This window comes from Plecotus auritus (genome assembly GCF_963455305.1).
Source record: "Plecotus auritus genome assembly, chromosome: 1".
NCBI lineage: Eukaryota > Metazoa > Chordata > Mammalia > Chiroptera > Vespertilionidae > Plecotus > Plecotus auritus.
In genome coordinates this window covers 169,073,875-169,090,737 of record NC_137770.1, presented here as the reverse complement: position 1 = coordinate 169,090,737, position 16,863 = coordinate 169,073,875, and the positions used below count along the sequence as shown (strand labels likewise).

At 39.6% G+C, this 16,863-nt stretch overlaps 1 protein-coding gene across 1 annotated transcript in view; it reads right to left on the bottom strand.

The window, feature by feature from the left end:
* The window catches only part of COL25A1 (collagen type XXV alpha 1 chain), a 513,960-nt gene extending 497,938 nt beyond the window's left edge, over positions 1 to 16,022 (bottom strand). The window contains exons 1-2 of the mRNA XM_080655171.1: positions 15,130 to 16,022; positions 13,942 to 14,011 (exon numbers count right to left, since the gene is read on the bottom strand). Coding sequence (XP_080511297.1) covers positions 13,942 to 14,011; positions 15,130 to 15,426 — 367 coding nt within the window. The 5' untranslated portion in view covers positions 15,427 to 16,022. The remainder of the gene's footprint in view (positions 1 to 13,941; positions 14,012 to 15,129) is intronic.
* Positions 16,023 to 16,863: the final 841 nt, after the last annotated feature.

Below are 16,863 nucleotides of genomic sequence, written 5' to 3'. Positions count from 1 at the left end.
AGTACTTTCAACAATAAAGATAAATTTTTAAAAAATTTAAATACCAATGTCTCTAATAATCACAATTACTGTTTTATTAGTTAATTGAATAAAAACATTTTTAAAGACTACTAAAGGGCAAAGGACCTGAATAGACACTTTTCCAAAGAGGACATACAGATAGCCAATAGACATATGAAAAGATGCTCAAGGTCAATAATCATGAGAGAAATGCAAATTAAAACCACAATGAGATATCACTTACCACCTGCCAGAATGGCTATCATCAATAATCAACACACAACAAGCATTGGTGAGGATGTAAGGAAAAGGAAACCCTTGTGCTCTGTTGGTGGGAATGCAGACTGGTGTGGAAAGCAGTATGGAGTTTCCTCAAAAAATTAAAAATGCACCCTAGCCAGTTTGGCTCAGTAGATAGAGCATCAGCCCTCGGTCTGAAGGGTCCCAGGTTCAATTCTGGTCAAGGGCATGTACCTCAGTTTCAGGCTCAATCCCTTGCCCTGGATGGGGCACATGCAGGAGGCAATCAATCGATGTGTCTCTCACATCTATGTTTCTCTCTGTCTCTCCCCCTCCCTTCCATTCTCTTTAAAAATCAATGGAAAAATATCCTTGGGAGAGGATTAACAAAACAAAAAATTAAAACTGGAACTGCCTTATGACCCAGCAATTCCACTTCTAGAAATTTATCTGAAGGAACCCCAAATATTAATTCAAAAGAATATATGTACCCCTATGTTCATTGCAACATTATTTACAATAAACAAGATTCAAAAGCAACCCAAGTGTCCATCAGTAGATGAGTGGATAAAAAAGCAGTGGTATATTACACAAGTGGAATACTACTTGGCCATAAAAAAGGAAATCTTACCCTTTGCAACAGCATGAATAGACCTGGAGAACGTTATGCTAAGTAAAACAGGCCAGTCAGAGAAAGACAAGTACCATATAATTTCACTCATATGTGGAATCTAAAGAATAAAATGAACTAACTAGCAAAATATAGACAGACTCATAGAGAGCAGGCTGACAGCTTTTGGGGGTATAGGGTTGGGTGGGGGTGGGAGTGGAGGGATAGAGCAAAAAAGAAAAAAACTCATGGACAAGGACAACACTGTGGTGATTGCTGCGGGGGTGGGGAGATGACTGAGGGTATAAAGGGGATAAATGGTGATGGATAGAGACTTGACTTGGGGTAGTGAACACATAATACAGTGTAGAGATGATGTGTTGTAGAATTGTGCACCTGAAACCTGCATAGTTTTGTTAACCAGTGCTACCCCAATAAATTCAATAAAAAGGAAAAAAAGACTACTAGATACTAGATACATGACTCTTTTTTTAATAAATCTTTATTGTTCAGATTATTACAATTGTTCCTCTTTTTTTCCCTCATAGCTCCCCTCCACCCGGTTCCCACCCCACCCTCTGTCCTTACCCCCCCCCCCATCCTCATCCATAGGTGTACGATTTTTGTCCAGTCTCTTCCCCCACCCTCCCACACTCCTTTCCCCCTGAGAATTGTCAGTCCAGTCCCTTTCTATGCCCCTGATTCTATTATATTCACCAGTTTATTCTGTTCATCAGATTTTTTATTCACTTGATTTTTAGATTCACTTGTTGATAGATATATATTAGTTGTTCATGATTTTTATCTTTACCTTTTTCTTCTTCTTCCTCTTCTTAAAAAATACCTTTCAGCACTTCATATAATACTGGTTTGGCAGTGATGAACTCCTTTAGCTTTTTCTTATCTGTGAAGCTCTTTATATGACCTTCAATTCTGAATGATAGTTTTGCTGGGTAGAGTAATCTTGGTTGTAGGTTCGTGCTATTCATCACTTTAAATATTTCTTGCCACTCCCATCTGGCCTGCATAGTTTCTGTTGAGAAATCAGCTGACAGTCATATGGGTGTTCCTTTGTAGGTAACTAACTGTTTTTCTCTTGCTGATTTTAATATTCTCTCTTTGTCTTTTGCTCTTGGCATTTTAATTATGATGTGTCTTGGTGTGGTCCTCTTTGGATTCATTTTGTTTGGGGTTCTGCGTGCTTCCTGGACTTGTAAGTCTATTTCTTTCACCTGGTGGGGGAAGTTTTCTGTCATTATTTCTTCAAATAGGTTTTCAGTATCTTGCTCTCTCTCTTCTTCTGGCACCCCCATACTTCGGATGTTGGTACGCTTGAAGTTGTCCCAGAGGCTCCTTACAGTATCTTCATATTTTTGGATTCTTTTTTCTTTTTGCTTTTCTGGTTGGGTGTTTTTTGCTTCTTTGTATTTCAAATCTTTGACTTGATTCTTGCGATCCTCTAGTCTGCTGGTGGATCTCTGTATATAATTCTTTATTTCAGTCAGTGTATGCTTAATTTCTAGTTAGTCATTTTTCATATCCTGGAGGGTCTCGCTAAATTTATTGGCGGTTTCTAGAAAATTCTTGAAAAACCTTATAACCATGGTTTTGAACTCTATATCCAGTCGTTTGCCAATCAGAACTACCCCCACGGAACAACGAAGGAGATAGAATAATAACCATTACTATACTAAAGCGTAAAAACAATTTTTTTGCTACCTAAAAAATATTTTCCTGTGTGGTTGCTTTAGGAATGAATATAGGGGAATATATGATTCTGATTCTTTGAGAGCTATTTTAAAACTCTGTAGGTATCTATTAACATGCAAATTCTTTCTGAGTGAAATTAACTTCGCTTCCTCACTATGGGTAAGTTCAGTTTTGCCTCCATTTTTACATTGATTACAATATTCTGCAACTATAAATGTGTGTCTTTAAATTCTCAATTGAACATCTTACCAGTTACTTCTTTAATGATTTAGTAAAATTTTTAACAATGTTCTTTTTTTTTATCCTTGCCCAAGGATATATTTTTTCCATTGCTTTTTTAGAGAGTGGAGGGGAGGTGGGAGGGGAGAAAGAGAGAGAAACATCAATGTGAGAGAGACACACTGACTGGTTGCCTACCACACCCTCCCTGACCAGGGCCGAGGATGGAGCCTGCAACCAACCGAGGTACATGGCCTTGACCGAGAATCGAATCCAAGACTCTTCAGTCAACGGGCCAACACTCTAACCACCGAGCCAAACTGGCCAAGGCTTATATCTGTATGAAAGTCATAATTTTACCTTTTTTTTTTAATATATTTTGTTGGTTTTTTACAGAGAGGAAGGAAGAGGGATCGAAGAGTTAGAAACATCAATGAGAGAGAAACATCGATCAGCTGCTTCTTGCACACCTCCTACTGGGGATGTGCCCGCAACCAAGTTACGTGCCCTTGACTGGAATCGAACCTGGGACCTTTCAGTCCACAGGCTGACGCTCTATCCACTGAGCCAAACCGGTTTTGGCGATAATTTTACCTTTTTTGAAAATTGTCTTTTAACAGTAATTTTCAAGAAAACAATTAGTTACTTTTTGAAATTTGGGTGTAGTATTGATATTTACCATTATGTGTTTTTAGTTATGCTACTGGATCTAATCATAAGCATAGCTATTGCCTTGAATAGGCATAAAGTTTGGGGGACCTAAGGGTAATAAAGTCACTGACTGATCAAATCAGAGGCAAACAGTAAGTCAGGTAGAGAGTGATCAATAGACTGAAGTAAGATAGAGCTTCTGTTTGTACTAGAGAAGGGGAGAGAGGACAGAAAGGAGAATGGCCTGAGTAGGATGAGAATTCTTTAGTAGTATAGATCTTCTGTTTTTATAGTTTCCTAAATCCTTGGCTATATCCCAAAGACAATCCTGTCCACTCTGTTCACCAGTAACAGATCACAATAGGACAATGCTTGTTCACTGAGAGCCTGACAGAGCATCCTTTCTCTGTGTATGGATATGTTTGTTATGTTCACTCTTGGTTTTCAGGAGTCTAATGAACATTATTAACATCATCACATCCTGTAACCGTGAATGCCATGTGAATATTCAAAATGCTAGTGGCATGTGACTACAATTAAACAAAAGTGAAGACTTGTAAAAGATTGAAAATGTCGGGAAAATGATGTATAATATACATCCATATGGGATAAATGTGACTGGTTATAAAATTTTTCTACCTAGAATTTCTTCTTGAAGATCTTCTTCTCAGGCAGATAAAAGTATAATAGAATAAAACACATTCTGAGTCTAATGTGTCCTGGGCTCACACACAGAGAACAGAAAGCATACCTCAGACCTCTCAATTCAAGGATAGTTTTTGCCATAAAAATAAATTATTTTTTTAATATTCCAAAAATCATAACATACATTTTACCATCAACACATAGCATTCTTCATACAAAACTTGATTGGAGAACCAAACCAATATTCAGGAAAGTATTCTCAGAAGTAACTAAAATGTAAAGTATTACATAACTTTGCACAGAAGGAAACTATATACTAGAACATAAAAGCCCTGGTCTCAATACGGATGTAATTTCTCAATGTTAGAGCTTTACTTTTATTAAAAACTTCCAGATGCATAACATGTATCGTAGTACTAAGCCATACAGTCAGGTTCGCTGCTTAAACTCCTAGGAAGTTGTCAGTATGTCTGGAGGGTTTTGGAAGTAAATTTAGGGGATACAGTTTGCTTGGTTAAACCTCTGTTTTATAGCTTACAATAGCTTTGGCTGGGATATATGACCTTTCCAGTCTCCAGTACTTGGTCTGCCTTCCTATCTTTGCTACTTTACTGATAATTGTCTTCTCTCAAGAGGCAAAGTAACTAAAGTAGTTTTTTAAAAAGTCATTTTCCTCTTCCAGACTTCCTGGAAGTCCATAGATTGAGACTGTGCATTAAGGAGAAAATAAATTGCACAACAAAGCTCAATAACTTGTACAGATGCTGGGTCATTCTATTATCTGTCCAATAACACAACTGAAGAAGGTGTTGCACTTGGCAAAACCTACTGTCAACAACTAGCTATTCAAACAGTAAATAGCATTGCTGATGACAGTGGACATGCCTTTCAATGGGAGGTAGAGGATTATCTTTCAAATTTCTGTTTGCAGTACTTGTTGCAGTATGATTGTACCCCGATTTACATTTTCTCTCTGAAATGTACACACTGGGGACTGAACTTTCAGCAATTTTCTAACAGTGTCCTGTGATTCTCTGGAGCTACCTCAGGGGTCATCTTGGAGAAAAGGCGTAGGCAGCAGAAAGAAAGAAAATATAGGGTTTTGGCCTCCGACCCCTCTGACCTCCAAGGTCAATCAGTGTGTAGCTAACATTGCATGGATGTCATATGCTGGGTTTTCTCATAGGATTTTGTGTTTTAAAAAGGTTCAGCCTCTTTAAGAAAAGTTGGAAAATGCCTAAACTACTTGGTCTCTAAGATTTATATTAATTTTCATATGTTTTGGCTCACAAAGTGCTCAGAGAAAATGTTAAAAAGGCACGGGGATAAGCATATTGGTGTGTGTAAAGAGGTAAACCACAATAAAAGTCCTCAACCAAGTCAAGTTGACAGATCCTCATTATGATCATTATGAACTTTTATAGAGAACCTTCTAGAGAACCGTACTAAGCCCTAGAGATGCACAGATATAAACCAGAAACCAGGCCATGGAGCACATAAATGAGATTGGTAGACTGGACTCCCAATGCACTCCCTCAGGAAACGGAATGCAATTAAACCATGAGAACACTTAGCAGTTAGCATCGGGATCTGCCCACCAGAGTCACCTGATCTTTGACCCACTTAACTCACTTGACCCCCAACCAGGTGGATAACCATCCTCAGAAAGGCAGTTATTTCCGCAGCTTGTTTCCATTCAAACTTTGTCAGCTCTGGCTTTGAGCTAATTCTTTCAGTTAAAAAAAAAAAAAATTGTAGCATTCCAAAGTTTGCTGGCAAAGCCCTAGAATTTGCCAGTATTTCTAGCATGACTTTCCAGTCAAAAGGTTGGGTTTTGTATGTGGTTTGTGAACATGTTTTATCTTATGATCGTATTATGTACATCTAAAAAAGGCCGACTGGATTCTGGAGTCCCTGAGACACAAATTGGAGTTTCATAATTCCTAGAAGGGTAATAAAAGTATCTTACCTTTCATAACTACTGGAATTGACCTAAGATATAGGAATATTGGGGGAAGAATTGTTTCAACTTTCCAGGCATATTTAATTCTAGTGTCTTAAGGATCAAAAATAAGAATACCATTTTTTCCCTGTAAATAGAATTGAAGGAGAGACTCCTACAATATTTTTCTCTCCCAATGGCTGCTACCAGAGCAAAAGAAACTGCTGGAGGAAGAGCTATAATGGAGAATTCCTCCAACTTTCAGACCACTGTCCAGATTTACATTAAAAGAGGAACTCTAAAATGCCAGGCTTGCCAAGTATGATGGTAAAGATATTTGATTCCAAGAGATTAGGGGGTATGGGTGATTTTTCCTCCTGCTTTTACTCTCCTGCATAACGAACTCTTTGGTAAAGAAAGGAAAGATAGGCTCTACCTTGTCAGGACCAGCTACTTCTAGTTAGACATGGTCTTACTTTCAATATTCCCATAATGCATAAACTAGAATGGGCTACAATTCATATAATTTACTCGGTCACTTAGCCTAAATGTGAAAATTGTATTTAAATATGTGCTGACCACATTTCAAACATAAGAATAAAAACTTTGTGTACATAATCCAGAAGCCTAGAGCTCCTAAAATCTAAATTATTAATATCCAAATTAATAAGGCTATTCCTGGCAAATCAGACTAAGCAATCAGACTAAAGAACACAATGAGAAAAATAAAGAACATATTTCAACTACCATATTGTGTGGTAACTGAGGTTGAAATGGGGACTCCAGATGAAATCATGTCAAAAGCATGATAGTGACTACAAATGATTCTTGATTCTGAGAAATTATAAAACGTAAGCACAAAATCTCAACTGGTAAATTTAATTACATTTAGTTCATTAATTCTAGCTGTGGGACTACTTTTTTCAAGTTCATATCTGTGAACTAAATAATTAAACTTTTTGACTAATACAAATGTAAAAATTACTACATTGTTTTAAATATCTTAAAGCTGGTAGATAGGACAGTCTAGTCTTCAAGTTTAGATGGAAGAAATTACTTGTTATCTCATAAAATCGTTTCCATTGCAAAGAGAAGTCAAGAGACAGAAGGTAGCTAGGACTTTAATTGGTAAGGAACTGGAAAATCAGTAAGTCCCACTATGCAGCTCAGTTCCTCCTCCTTGTGGTCACAAAGGGAAGGTGCCTGTCATCTGATGGCATGTCTTCAGGGAATCCTATTATTTAAATGACTTACAGAATAGTCATTTGAAGGAATATATAGTGCCAATGAAAAGTGCTCAATCTTAATTTGCAAGTGATTTCCACTTCTGCTTCCCACTTTTGTGCATTTCCTCCTTTTTAAAAGTCAATTTTAAAATATTTTTAAATTGCACTATTGCTGAATACATCCCAATGAAACAGTTAACTGTGCGAGTCTAAGGATTCAGTATGTGGGTATGCCACAGTCATTTCTAACACAAATTGGAAAGAAGGAAAAAGGTATCATGGGGCAGTAAACCACAGCATGGAACTGCTCCCTGTTGGCAAACCAGGGAGAGTGAGGCAGCTTCTGTGTTTAGCAGTCCCACAGTGGCTGCAGCCTGCAATCTAGGCTGACTCATACATGGTTTTCAATTCTCAGCTTCCAACAAACCACCAAGTACTGTTTATCAAGTGAAAGAATGGAATAAAAACACTTTTTCATAATAGGCTTTGGACGGTTTCCACACAAGATATCACGGACTGATGTTATTTTGATGAGTGTCTAGTGTGGTTCCCCTGCAACAGGAAATGCCCCCCTGGACTGTAAAGCAGTCCTGATTCTGGCATGTTTTCTCCTTACGCCCTCCATTTACCTAATCTTGTTGATAAAAGGATGCCCTCCTCCTCCATTCCTAGACCTATATTTGACATTCAAATACTGTTGTTGTTGTTTTTTCAAATACCACAGTTGATTTGGCAGTTCCAAGCCAATCAGAAGCACAATGGGCCTGAGAGGCTACTTGTACCTATACATTCTTCCAATGAGCTAGAAAGAATTAACCCCTATGCAGAACTTAGGCCCTCCTCTTAAATAAATTCTAGCTCATGGAAAAATGAATTACTAAGGTAAGAAAGAGAAAAAGAACATCTGACGGATTTACTTCTTAATAATTTTTAGACAAGAGAAACAGAAGAGAAGCTAGGAAACGAGAACACTGCTTCAAGAGGCAATTTGTCCCTGGTCCTGTGGGTGACAGGGCATTTTGCCAGCTGTCACTACTGGACCAACTAAGTGTTACACCCAAACTGTTTTGCTTACTAGTATAAGGATGAAAATAACATGAATGCTTTGAGGCACTTTGATGTCACTCACACTGGATTGTCTGGGCTTACAAGAGGAGGGGATTGCCTACTATTCTCATTTAAATGACATTATTTTTTAGTATTTTAATTTGCTTTCTTTCTGAAAACTAGTTCTGACTTCTTTACCTCACATAACTGAAAACCTACACATTACTATGCCCTGACTAGATACACTCTTCCCACTCAGTGGGCAGCTGGTTAGGAAAAATGTACAGCAGGGTGAAAAACCATGTTAGTAGGAAATAGAAATTTTATAGGAGTAATTTATGTTAGCAAGGTAATGCGATGGAAAAGGGTGCACAATCTTAAAGCTACAGTTAACATTTATTTCCACCCAAATTGAGAAGATGCCACAAAGCCAGCCACCAAATGTTTCACTCACATTTATAAATCAGAGGGACTTTCATTGCCTACATCTATTTTTATTTCATATATAATCATTTTCATAGGCTTGGAGGGTGGATAGGAACCTCAGAAATTATGTGGTATATCTTTTTATCTTTAGCTAAACTCTCCGAGCAGATGACCAGCTGTGTTACGTTTCATCATTTTTAGTGAATGTCAAAGGGCTAGGTCCTGTGCAGTACCCACTGGGCAGAAAGTTTTGACTCTTATTCAACCCAAATCTCACTGTTTTCAGAAGAAATGTAGAAGAATAAATTATCATCTTATCTACCACTACTTTTTATATGCTAAAGTCACCTTTTTGTTTCAGTTGGGTATCAGTGTAGATAAACCAAGTGTCTGTGCACCTTCATCTGACCATAAATTCTTGGAAAGCCAAGAGTCAGGAAAGGCTATACTAATCATCTTTTTATTCATTGCTACAGCTTTATCTCTAATCAGAAGCCAGATTTCTCATGTTGATTTTCTCCTACTGTGAATTTCTCAGTTTTTCCCCAGAGAAAATAAAAATAAAAATAAATTCTTAGTATTTACAACATGGGAGAAATTTTGGTCACATGCTCCAAAGCACACTGTTCTTTTTCTTGGTTGCATCTGTTGCACCTGCAAATTCATGTCAATTTTAAATAAATGCCTGTCATCCTCATTGAAATGTAAGCTCCATGAGGGCAGATTCCAAGTCTGCCCATTCGGCAGCATATTCCAAGTCTCTAGCATGATATTTGGCACACAGAAGGCTCTTTATGCTTGGAGAATTGACAAATGCCTTTCAAAACCATTTCAGTCCAACACTCCTATTGAGAGGATATAAAAACTGAGTCTGTAAAAGTCATTCTTAAAAATACTTGCCCCAGATTGTATAACATGTTAATGACAAAGCCAGGATTAGAATTCTGTATTCTTGATTGCCCATTCACATTCTCAGTCCATTACACCACAGAGGCTCTTCTACCTAATACCCTGGGCAGGCAATACTACTGATGAGTAAGGCACAGAAACCTTGGTGATATAAACATCACTGGTTGGCTGCCTGGCTCCCTGTGTTCCTTATCATAGAAACCCTCCCATAAATATGCCTGGTTTATACATACCTTACGTAGGACTGCAAGAATAGAACCCAAAATGGAATTCTACAGCCAGAGCAAAAAAAACAATTTATTCTCAAGTTTTACAAAGGCCAAGCCACAGATACCAGCTAAATTTCCATGGTTCAGCTACTGCAGAATCAAATATTCTGCTAAATAGAGCTCCAATGTATATGGTTTCTTAAATTTTATTTTGGGGTTTCTTTAATGCAAATATTTTAAAAATAGAGCTTCTGAGGACATGTAAAAAGTAAATGGGATCTTATATGCATGTATGCATTACCTATGGACACAGAAAATAGGGTGTCGAGGGCCTGGGGTAGGGTGGGAACCGGGTGTAGGGGAGCTATGGGGGGGAAAAAGAGGGACATCTGTAATAATCTCAACAATAAAAATTAAATACATATATATTTAAAAAAAGTAAATGGGAATTTTCAGAGGTGACAAAGGTGATCTAAAATTGGATTGTGGTGATGATTACACAACTCCATAAAATTATTTTTTAAATATTTAAACTATTCACTTAAAACGGGTAATTATTATAAATTATACTTTAATAATAATTGAAAAATATTTTAATATTTTTAAAGTATTAAAGTGTGAAAATGAGTCAGAAAGTTAAAGTATTTCTTTTTGTAGACATCTAGTATCAAAACTGTAAAGACATTTTAAAATATTCCCATACTTTTTTTTAATGTATTTTATTGATTTTTAACAGAGAGGAAGGGAGAGAGATAGAGAGTTGGAAACATCATCGATCAGCTGTCTCCTGCACACCTGCCTCCTGCACACCCCCTACTGGGGATGTGCCCACAACCAAGGTATGTCCTGCACACCTGACTCCTGCACACCCCCTACAGGGGATGTGCCCTCAACCAAGGTAAGTGCCTTTGACCGGAATCGAACCTGGGACCTTTCAGTCCGCAGGCTGACACTCTATCCACTGAGCCAAACCGGTTTCGGCTATTCCCATACTTTTTTAAGGCCAGGTTTTATCTACTTCAATCCTGGTTTACCTACAAGGTCAAATGTTTTTCCTGTAATTTTGGTAAAAAAAATAATTTAGTAGACTAATATAAATATCTTGGTGTAGCACGGAGACACTAAGTTGTTTGACTGATTATCTACACAAATAACCTATAGATATATTTGTTTAATTAAGCATAATTTTCTAGTCCAAAACCTTTCAGCAAGTTACATATCTGCAGACCTTGGTTTTTCTACCTCTATCATGTGTCCCTATGGACCAGATGAAAGTTAAATAGCATGTAATACAGTAAAAAGAATAGTAATTGTTATTATGTATTAATAGCTAAACACCAATGTGCCAGACTGTTTAAATTATTATCCTACAAGGAAGAAAGTATTATTATTAGGTACTTTTTTGCAGATGAGGAAACTGGAATATAAAGTTCATTAGTTTGACCAAGGTCACACAGTTATTTAATAGCAACCTAGGATTTTAATCCAGAACTGTTCAGCTCTAAAGCCTATACTCATTCTCTATCCCTCACTCGACTTTGAGCTTTTGATTCTATCAGATGTGGCCATGAATCCTAACATTGCCTTTACTATGGTAAGTTAGTCACCTTCTGAGTCCAGTTTCCCAGTCTATAAAATGAAATCACCAATATTTAACTCTCAGGGTCGTTGTGAAGATAAAATGAGAGTGATTCCCCTATAATTAGAAATTACTCAATAATATTTTACCTCATCCCTCTCCCATACATGCTCCTTCCTGTGCTTAAAAATATCTATTTTAAGAACATCTATAAATTCTATGATTTCCTTGTAGCCTACCTGGATAAACCTCACTGGGACTGAGTCCTATCAAAAGCAATTAAAGAGAACACAAACAACACAGCATTAATCCTTTGCTCTCAGCCCTTGGCTCTATCACGGAGACTGTCAACAAGAGTTTCAACTTCAAGGGGTGGGCATCTGTCCACAGGAACTGAGCAAGCTGAGGTCACAGACAAGTCTCACTCTGCCCTACAAACAGATGTCTGGGTGACAACTCTTAGTCACTGCAAACCAGGGTTAGAGCCAATCCAGGTGGGAAGTGCTGTATCTCCTTTCTTTTCCTCTTGGCCAGCCCATTCATTCCCTAAAACAATAATCACTGACCCTACCTTAAATCCACTAGTTTTACCCCAGAATACTACTTTCAACATAATGCCTCTATTTTGATGATATCTAATTATTCCACAAGCTTAAAGTGTTTCTATAATAGTGATTTGTTGGCAAGAAATCTGTTTGCTTCTGTGTATTGAAATGTGCACCATCCAATATTTACCTCTCAAACAACCTGGTGAAAACTGATGTAATGTGGAGCTCTAGTGGTGGCAAGAAAGTAAAGCAGCCAATACTGAGGGCCAACAAAACAGCCAAGGAAATCATCATTTATTATTTATTTGTTATTATGGTGAAATCACTGTTTATTATTCAATTAGTATGTTAAGAAGAAAAATGGTTCAAAATGATAATCGGAGATAATGTAAGGTAAACTCTAAATATAATATATTTCTTCTAGATTACATATTAGACCTCAACAGCTAGTTTACACCCAACATCATAAAGCAGTTAAGTTCACAAGTAATAGAACTCAGTGCTGTAGTTGTCACTTCTCTACTTTTTACCCAGTTCACTAAGAATCCTATTAACTAAACACTAGTTGTTTGTCACACAGCTAACAAGAATACTGAATAGAAAAAAAATGTTGGGCTCTAAGTGTATGACCAGTGAAGTCCTATACCAACTGTTTTGAGAATTTAAATAATCCCTCCAAGCTGATGAGGTTTTGTGAGTTAATTCCTGCACTACAAAAGTGCTTTCCTTGAATTTCTGACTTCTGAGGTCTTTTCCAATTTAAAACAAGCAAGAATGAAACCTACAATGTCAAAACAAACATTAACATTTCCCTGTTACCTAATGTATATGTCTTCTCAATTGAAAGGGCTTCATTTACCAAAACTACAGCTCCATTATGGTCAACAAAGTAGCAGAACATAAATAATAAAACTTGTATGCTGTACAACTGGGAGTTGACATTTAAAATTTCTAAATATGGTGCCTGATTTAGCTGTGTTATGGTGAGGAAAAACAAGCTATCATGAGAAAAAAAACTCAGAATATGAAAAAATATAGGAAGTAAGCATCATATGTCTGGACATTACAGAAAATATAAGAGACTCACTTTTCCATAAGTGGCGGTAAAAGAAAGTAAATGTTCACAAATACATTAACAACATTTATCTGAAATAAATATCTCGACTGATGGCAGTTTTCCATGACTTTTATCAGTTGAATCCACTAGATGTTTTCCAATAGACATATTCCAAGGGCTTCTAAATTGTTAGGTCTACAGATAACTGACTCCCTAGCCTCAGAGGTCTACTGAGGAAGATTTAATGATTACCTAGGGGTTTCATTCATTAATATCTCTTTTCTATCTTTATACTAATATGCTATCATTAATATAATCCCCTAAAGCTGCAGAGAAAAAAATGGTAAAAATATACGAGCCTTTTCTGAGATGTCATTGAGAATGCAGTAGTTTGCAATGGGAAACTCAGGATAAAGAACAAATTTCCTTTATCTAAAGAATGCAGAACCCTTTTTGATAGAAAAAAAATAAAAGCAGGAGAGGAAGTTAAGGTCATTTACTAACATAATCATATGTTAAAAGGAGCAAATGGAAACCTGTGCTAATCCAACATTCGCCACCAGGGAATTCAGAATCTAGCGTGTTCTGCAGTCCTTTTCACAGTAGGTATTAAAAGTGAATAAAATTGAACAATATTTTTCAATCTGTGAATCTAAGAATTTCATATTTGTACATCATCTGCCATATTTTCCATGGTGATTATCTCTCTTTTGTTCTCCCATAACAGACCTTGGTATGCTGCTTAAAATAATATTTGGGGCTTTATTTGCCATTCTTTTGACTGAGACATGTTGATTTTATTAAAGTGAGTTGGGTCTGCATTCTTTCTGTACTATTATTACAGGTAGACTTGACAGACACAGGACTTTTGTTTTAAAATGCTCTGCTATGGAGCCAACCTTGTTAAATAAGTTCCATTTTACCTGCTGGGCAGTTGCATTCTGAAGGTGCTTCTCTTGCGATTCTTATTTTAGCCATATGTTCATAGGATTTCTGCAGGGGATAGAAAAAAGAGGGATTAAGAGTCATCAGTAGCATTGTAGAGAAATGGGTTCTTTAGGGATTCTCTGTCCATACGCTTGATTGACCAGCATTTGATAGCCTGTATAACTAAAGTTTACATATGTACTTGGACTTCAGTCAAAAGGTAACAGTACCCAAGCCCTATAAAAAAGAAAATAATTATTGACATGATATCAAGACTGCTGAAAAAAATAATAAATAAAAATATTTTTAAAAGACTGCTGGACTTGTATAACATCTTTCTCATTGTTCAACTACCACCACCCACTCCCTCAGCTCATACATATGCAGCCAATGGAAAAACCTGGCATTAACATGTTGCAGTTCTAAGTAAGTTATGTGTTTTAAAACAGCCAATACTTTATGCATGAAGGTCAACTGCTTATCATGTTGGGCTGCAACTACTGCCAAAGAGCCTCTCTGTTGTAAGAACAAGTTCCAGAAAACCTCCTAACTCCAGTCTAAATCTGCCCTGATTTTGGTACATATTGCAGATTACTTTAAAGTCTCAAGTCCAATGGCTCTGCATTCATAAACACCCCTGGCACTGCATCTTTTACCAAAAAGATTAAGCTACTATTTTTTTCTTTTTAAACATTTAATATGAGACCATTCAATGTATGAAATAACTGGTTCTAAATCACATTCAGGGTTATTTTACTTTCAAGAGTGATTACCATTTGTATATTAATAGCACCTATGGTCCTAACCCTCTTGAAGAACATAACAGATGTTATTCTGCAAGAAATAGTCTCCACAAAATTGGTAAAGATTCATATGAGACTTTGGAAAACTAAAAGAAGCTAAAATGCCACCCTGCCATTCTGGTCACCCTTCCCGCTTTTAGAGCTCCATATAGATTTAACATGCAAATATTCAGAAGAGTGAGGGAAGATGAGACACATGGAGAGGGTGGTATCAAAGGATGTGCATATACAGTACAAACATATGCCACCAGGGATGGACGCCTAGCATATGTGCACACAGCCACACCAAGTATGCGGACAATAAGGGTAGGCTGGTCGTATACACAGAATCACGCCTGTGCAAGATGTTATGCACGTGCAAAATACCCCAGCTTTTCACACCTGAGCCAGAAGTCGCTCCACTTTCTCTTGCACCACTGCTTTGAGCTGATCCAGGCAATCGGGAAGCGGACGGATGGAAGGGTCCCCTTTGGCGGATTCGAGAGCGGCGATCCTCGCCTGGAGGTCGTTGGTTTTCACCCCCAGGTACAGACAAGACATCACGGCCACCACTGACAGGAGGGCCGCCAGGGCCGCGCTTAGGGGCACGGCCCGGGCACAACGCTGCCGGGCGAGGCTCGGGTCCTCGGAGCCCGGCTCTCCGGCCCCTCCTTTTCCTGCAGGCTTCTTCGGCAGCATCGTGGCGGGGTCCGCTGCCTCCCACCCTCTACCACTTCCAATAATCGTAAAAGGAAAGAAAAAGGACGATTCCTCCAAAGTTCAGTCCGGTGGGCTGTACAACTAGTTGGCGGAGTGGGAGAGGGGCGCGCGGAGATGGACCCCCGCTCTCCTCAGTGCCGAGACCAGCAGTCCTGGACCGTCCTCCGCCTTCTTCTCCTCTCCTACCTGGGGGTGAAGAGCACCCTCAGTCTAGGGACTGGTGGCCACAAGGCAAATACCAGAAAGAAGCCCACTCGGATAGTCCTGCTGACACCCCCCTGAGGACGGACACTTCAGAGGTCCCCGCGGGCGGCTGCACAGGGGCCGGGACTGTGGGAGACGGCTGCGGGGCCGCCGCTCCCCTCGCCCCGCAGCGCAGACCTGTTGCGTCTCTGTTGGTTCGCCTTATTTCTACCTAGTCGGTGTTTTTCCGCACGCCGTTTCCCACCTGGACTCAATGCCAGGCAAAAAGAGGCGGAAAGCGGCGGCGGGAGCGCAGCACTCAAAGGGTACCGAGGGGCAGAGGAGAGAGGAAACGAAATAACCCAGGAGCAAAAGCGAGTGGCGACGCCGAAGTCGCGGCTGCCCCCAGGATCTCCGCAGCCTCGCGCGTGCAAGCCTTAAATACCCTTCGGGATGCTCGTGTGTGAGTGAGTGTGAGTGCGCGCGCGCCCGGCGCCGACGTCCCGCCCCCGCTCCCGCCTCCTCCCGGCTCAGCCTCCCACCGCGGCCGGGCCGACTAAACCCAGCGAGGCCGCCACATTATCCTAATGTATTCACCTTCGTCCGGCCCGCGCTGTCCCCAGAGCCCCCAAGGGGCGGGGGAGCTGAACCGGAGGTCATTTGCATAAGATATGCAAATTGTGGAGCGGCTGCAGTGATTGGAGAGGAGCTTGACGACCCCTCCCCCTCCACGGGGTAACTTCAGTGTCCCAAGGGCCACTTCCCCGCCTAGGATAGGGCCCGAGCGGGGTCTGCTGTGGGCCAGGCGGCAACTCTGGCTTACACTGACCCTGCCCAGCGCTCCCTCTTTATCGCAGTTAAATCTGGAGAAATGGCCTCCAGGCGGGCAGAAGTGGAGCAGAAAGCTCTAGCTCTCCATATCTTCACTCAAAAGCAGTGGCAGAAGCTCTTGGCATCTCGCTCTGGGCAGCCTTTCTCCCTCCTCCCTCAGTTTCCCACATGCCCAGAGGCAAAGTGTCTGGCTGACGCCCGAGGTACACTTCCCCACTTCCCTTCTCTTCCCACGGCCGCTGCAGATTTCCACTTAGGGAAGTTTTTTTTCCCCCTCCCCCAGTTTCCTTCTGTCTTGACGGAGCCGAGTCGCCTCCCTGCTCTGTGTTCCTAGTCTGTACTAGGGTGCTAATGCGTTTTCCTGATTCCGTGTTTTGTGGGATTGAAAAAGGCAGCGTTGAG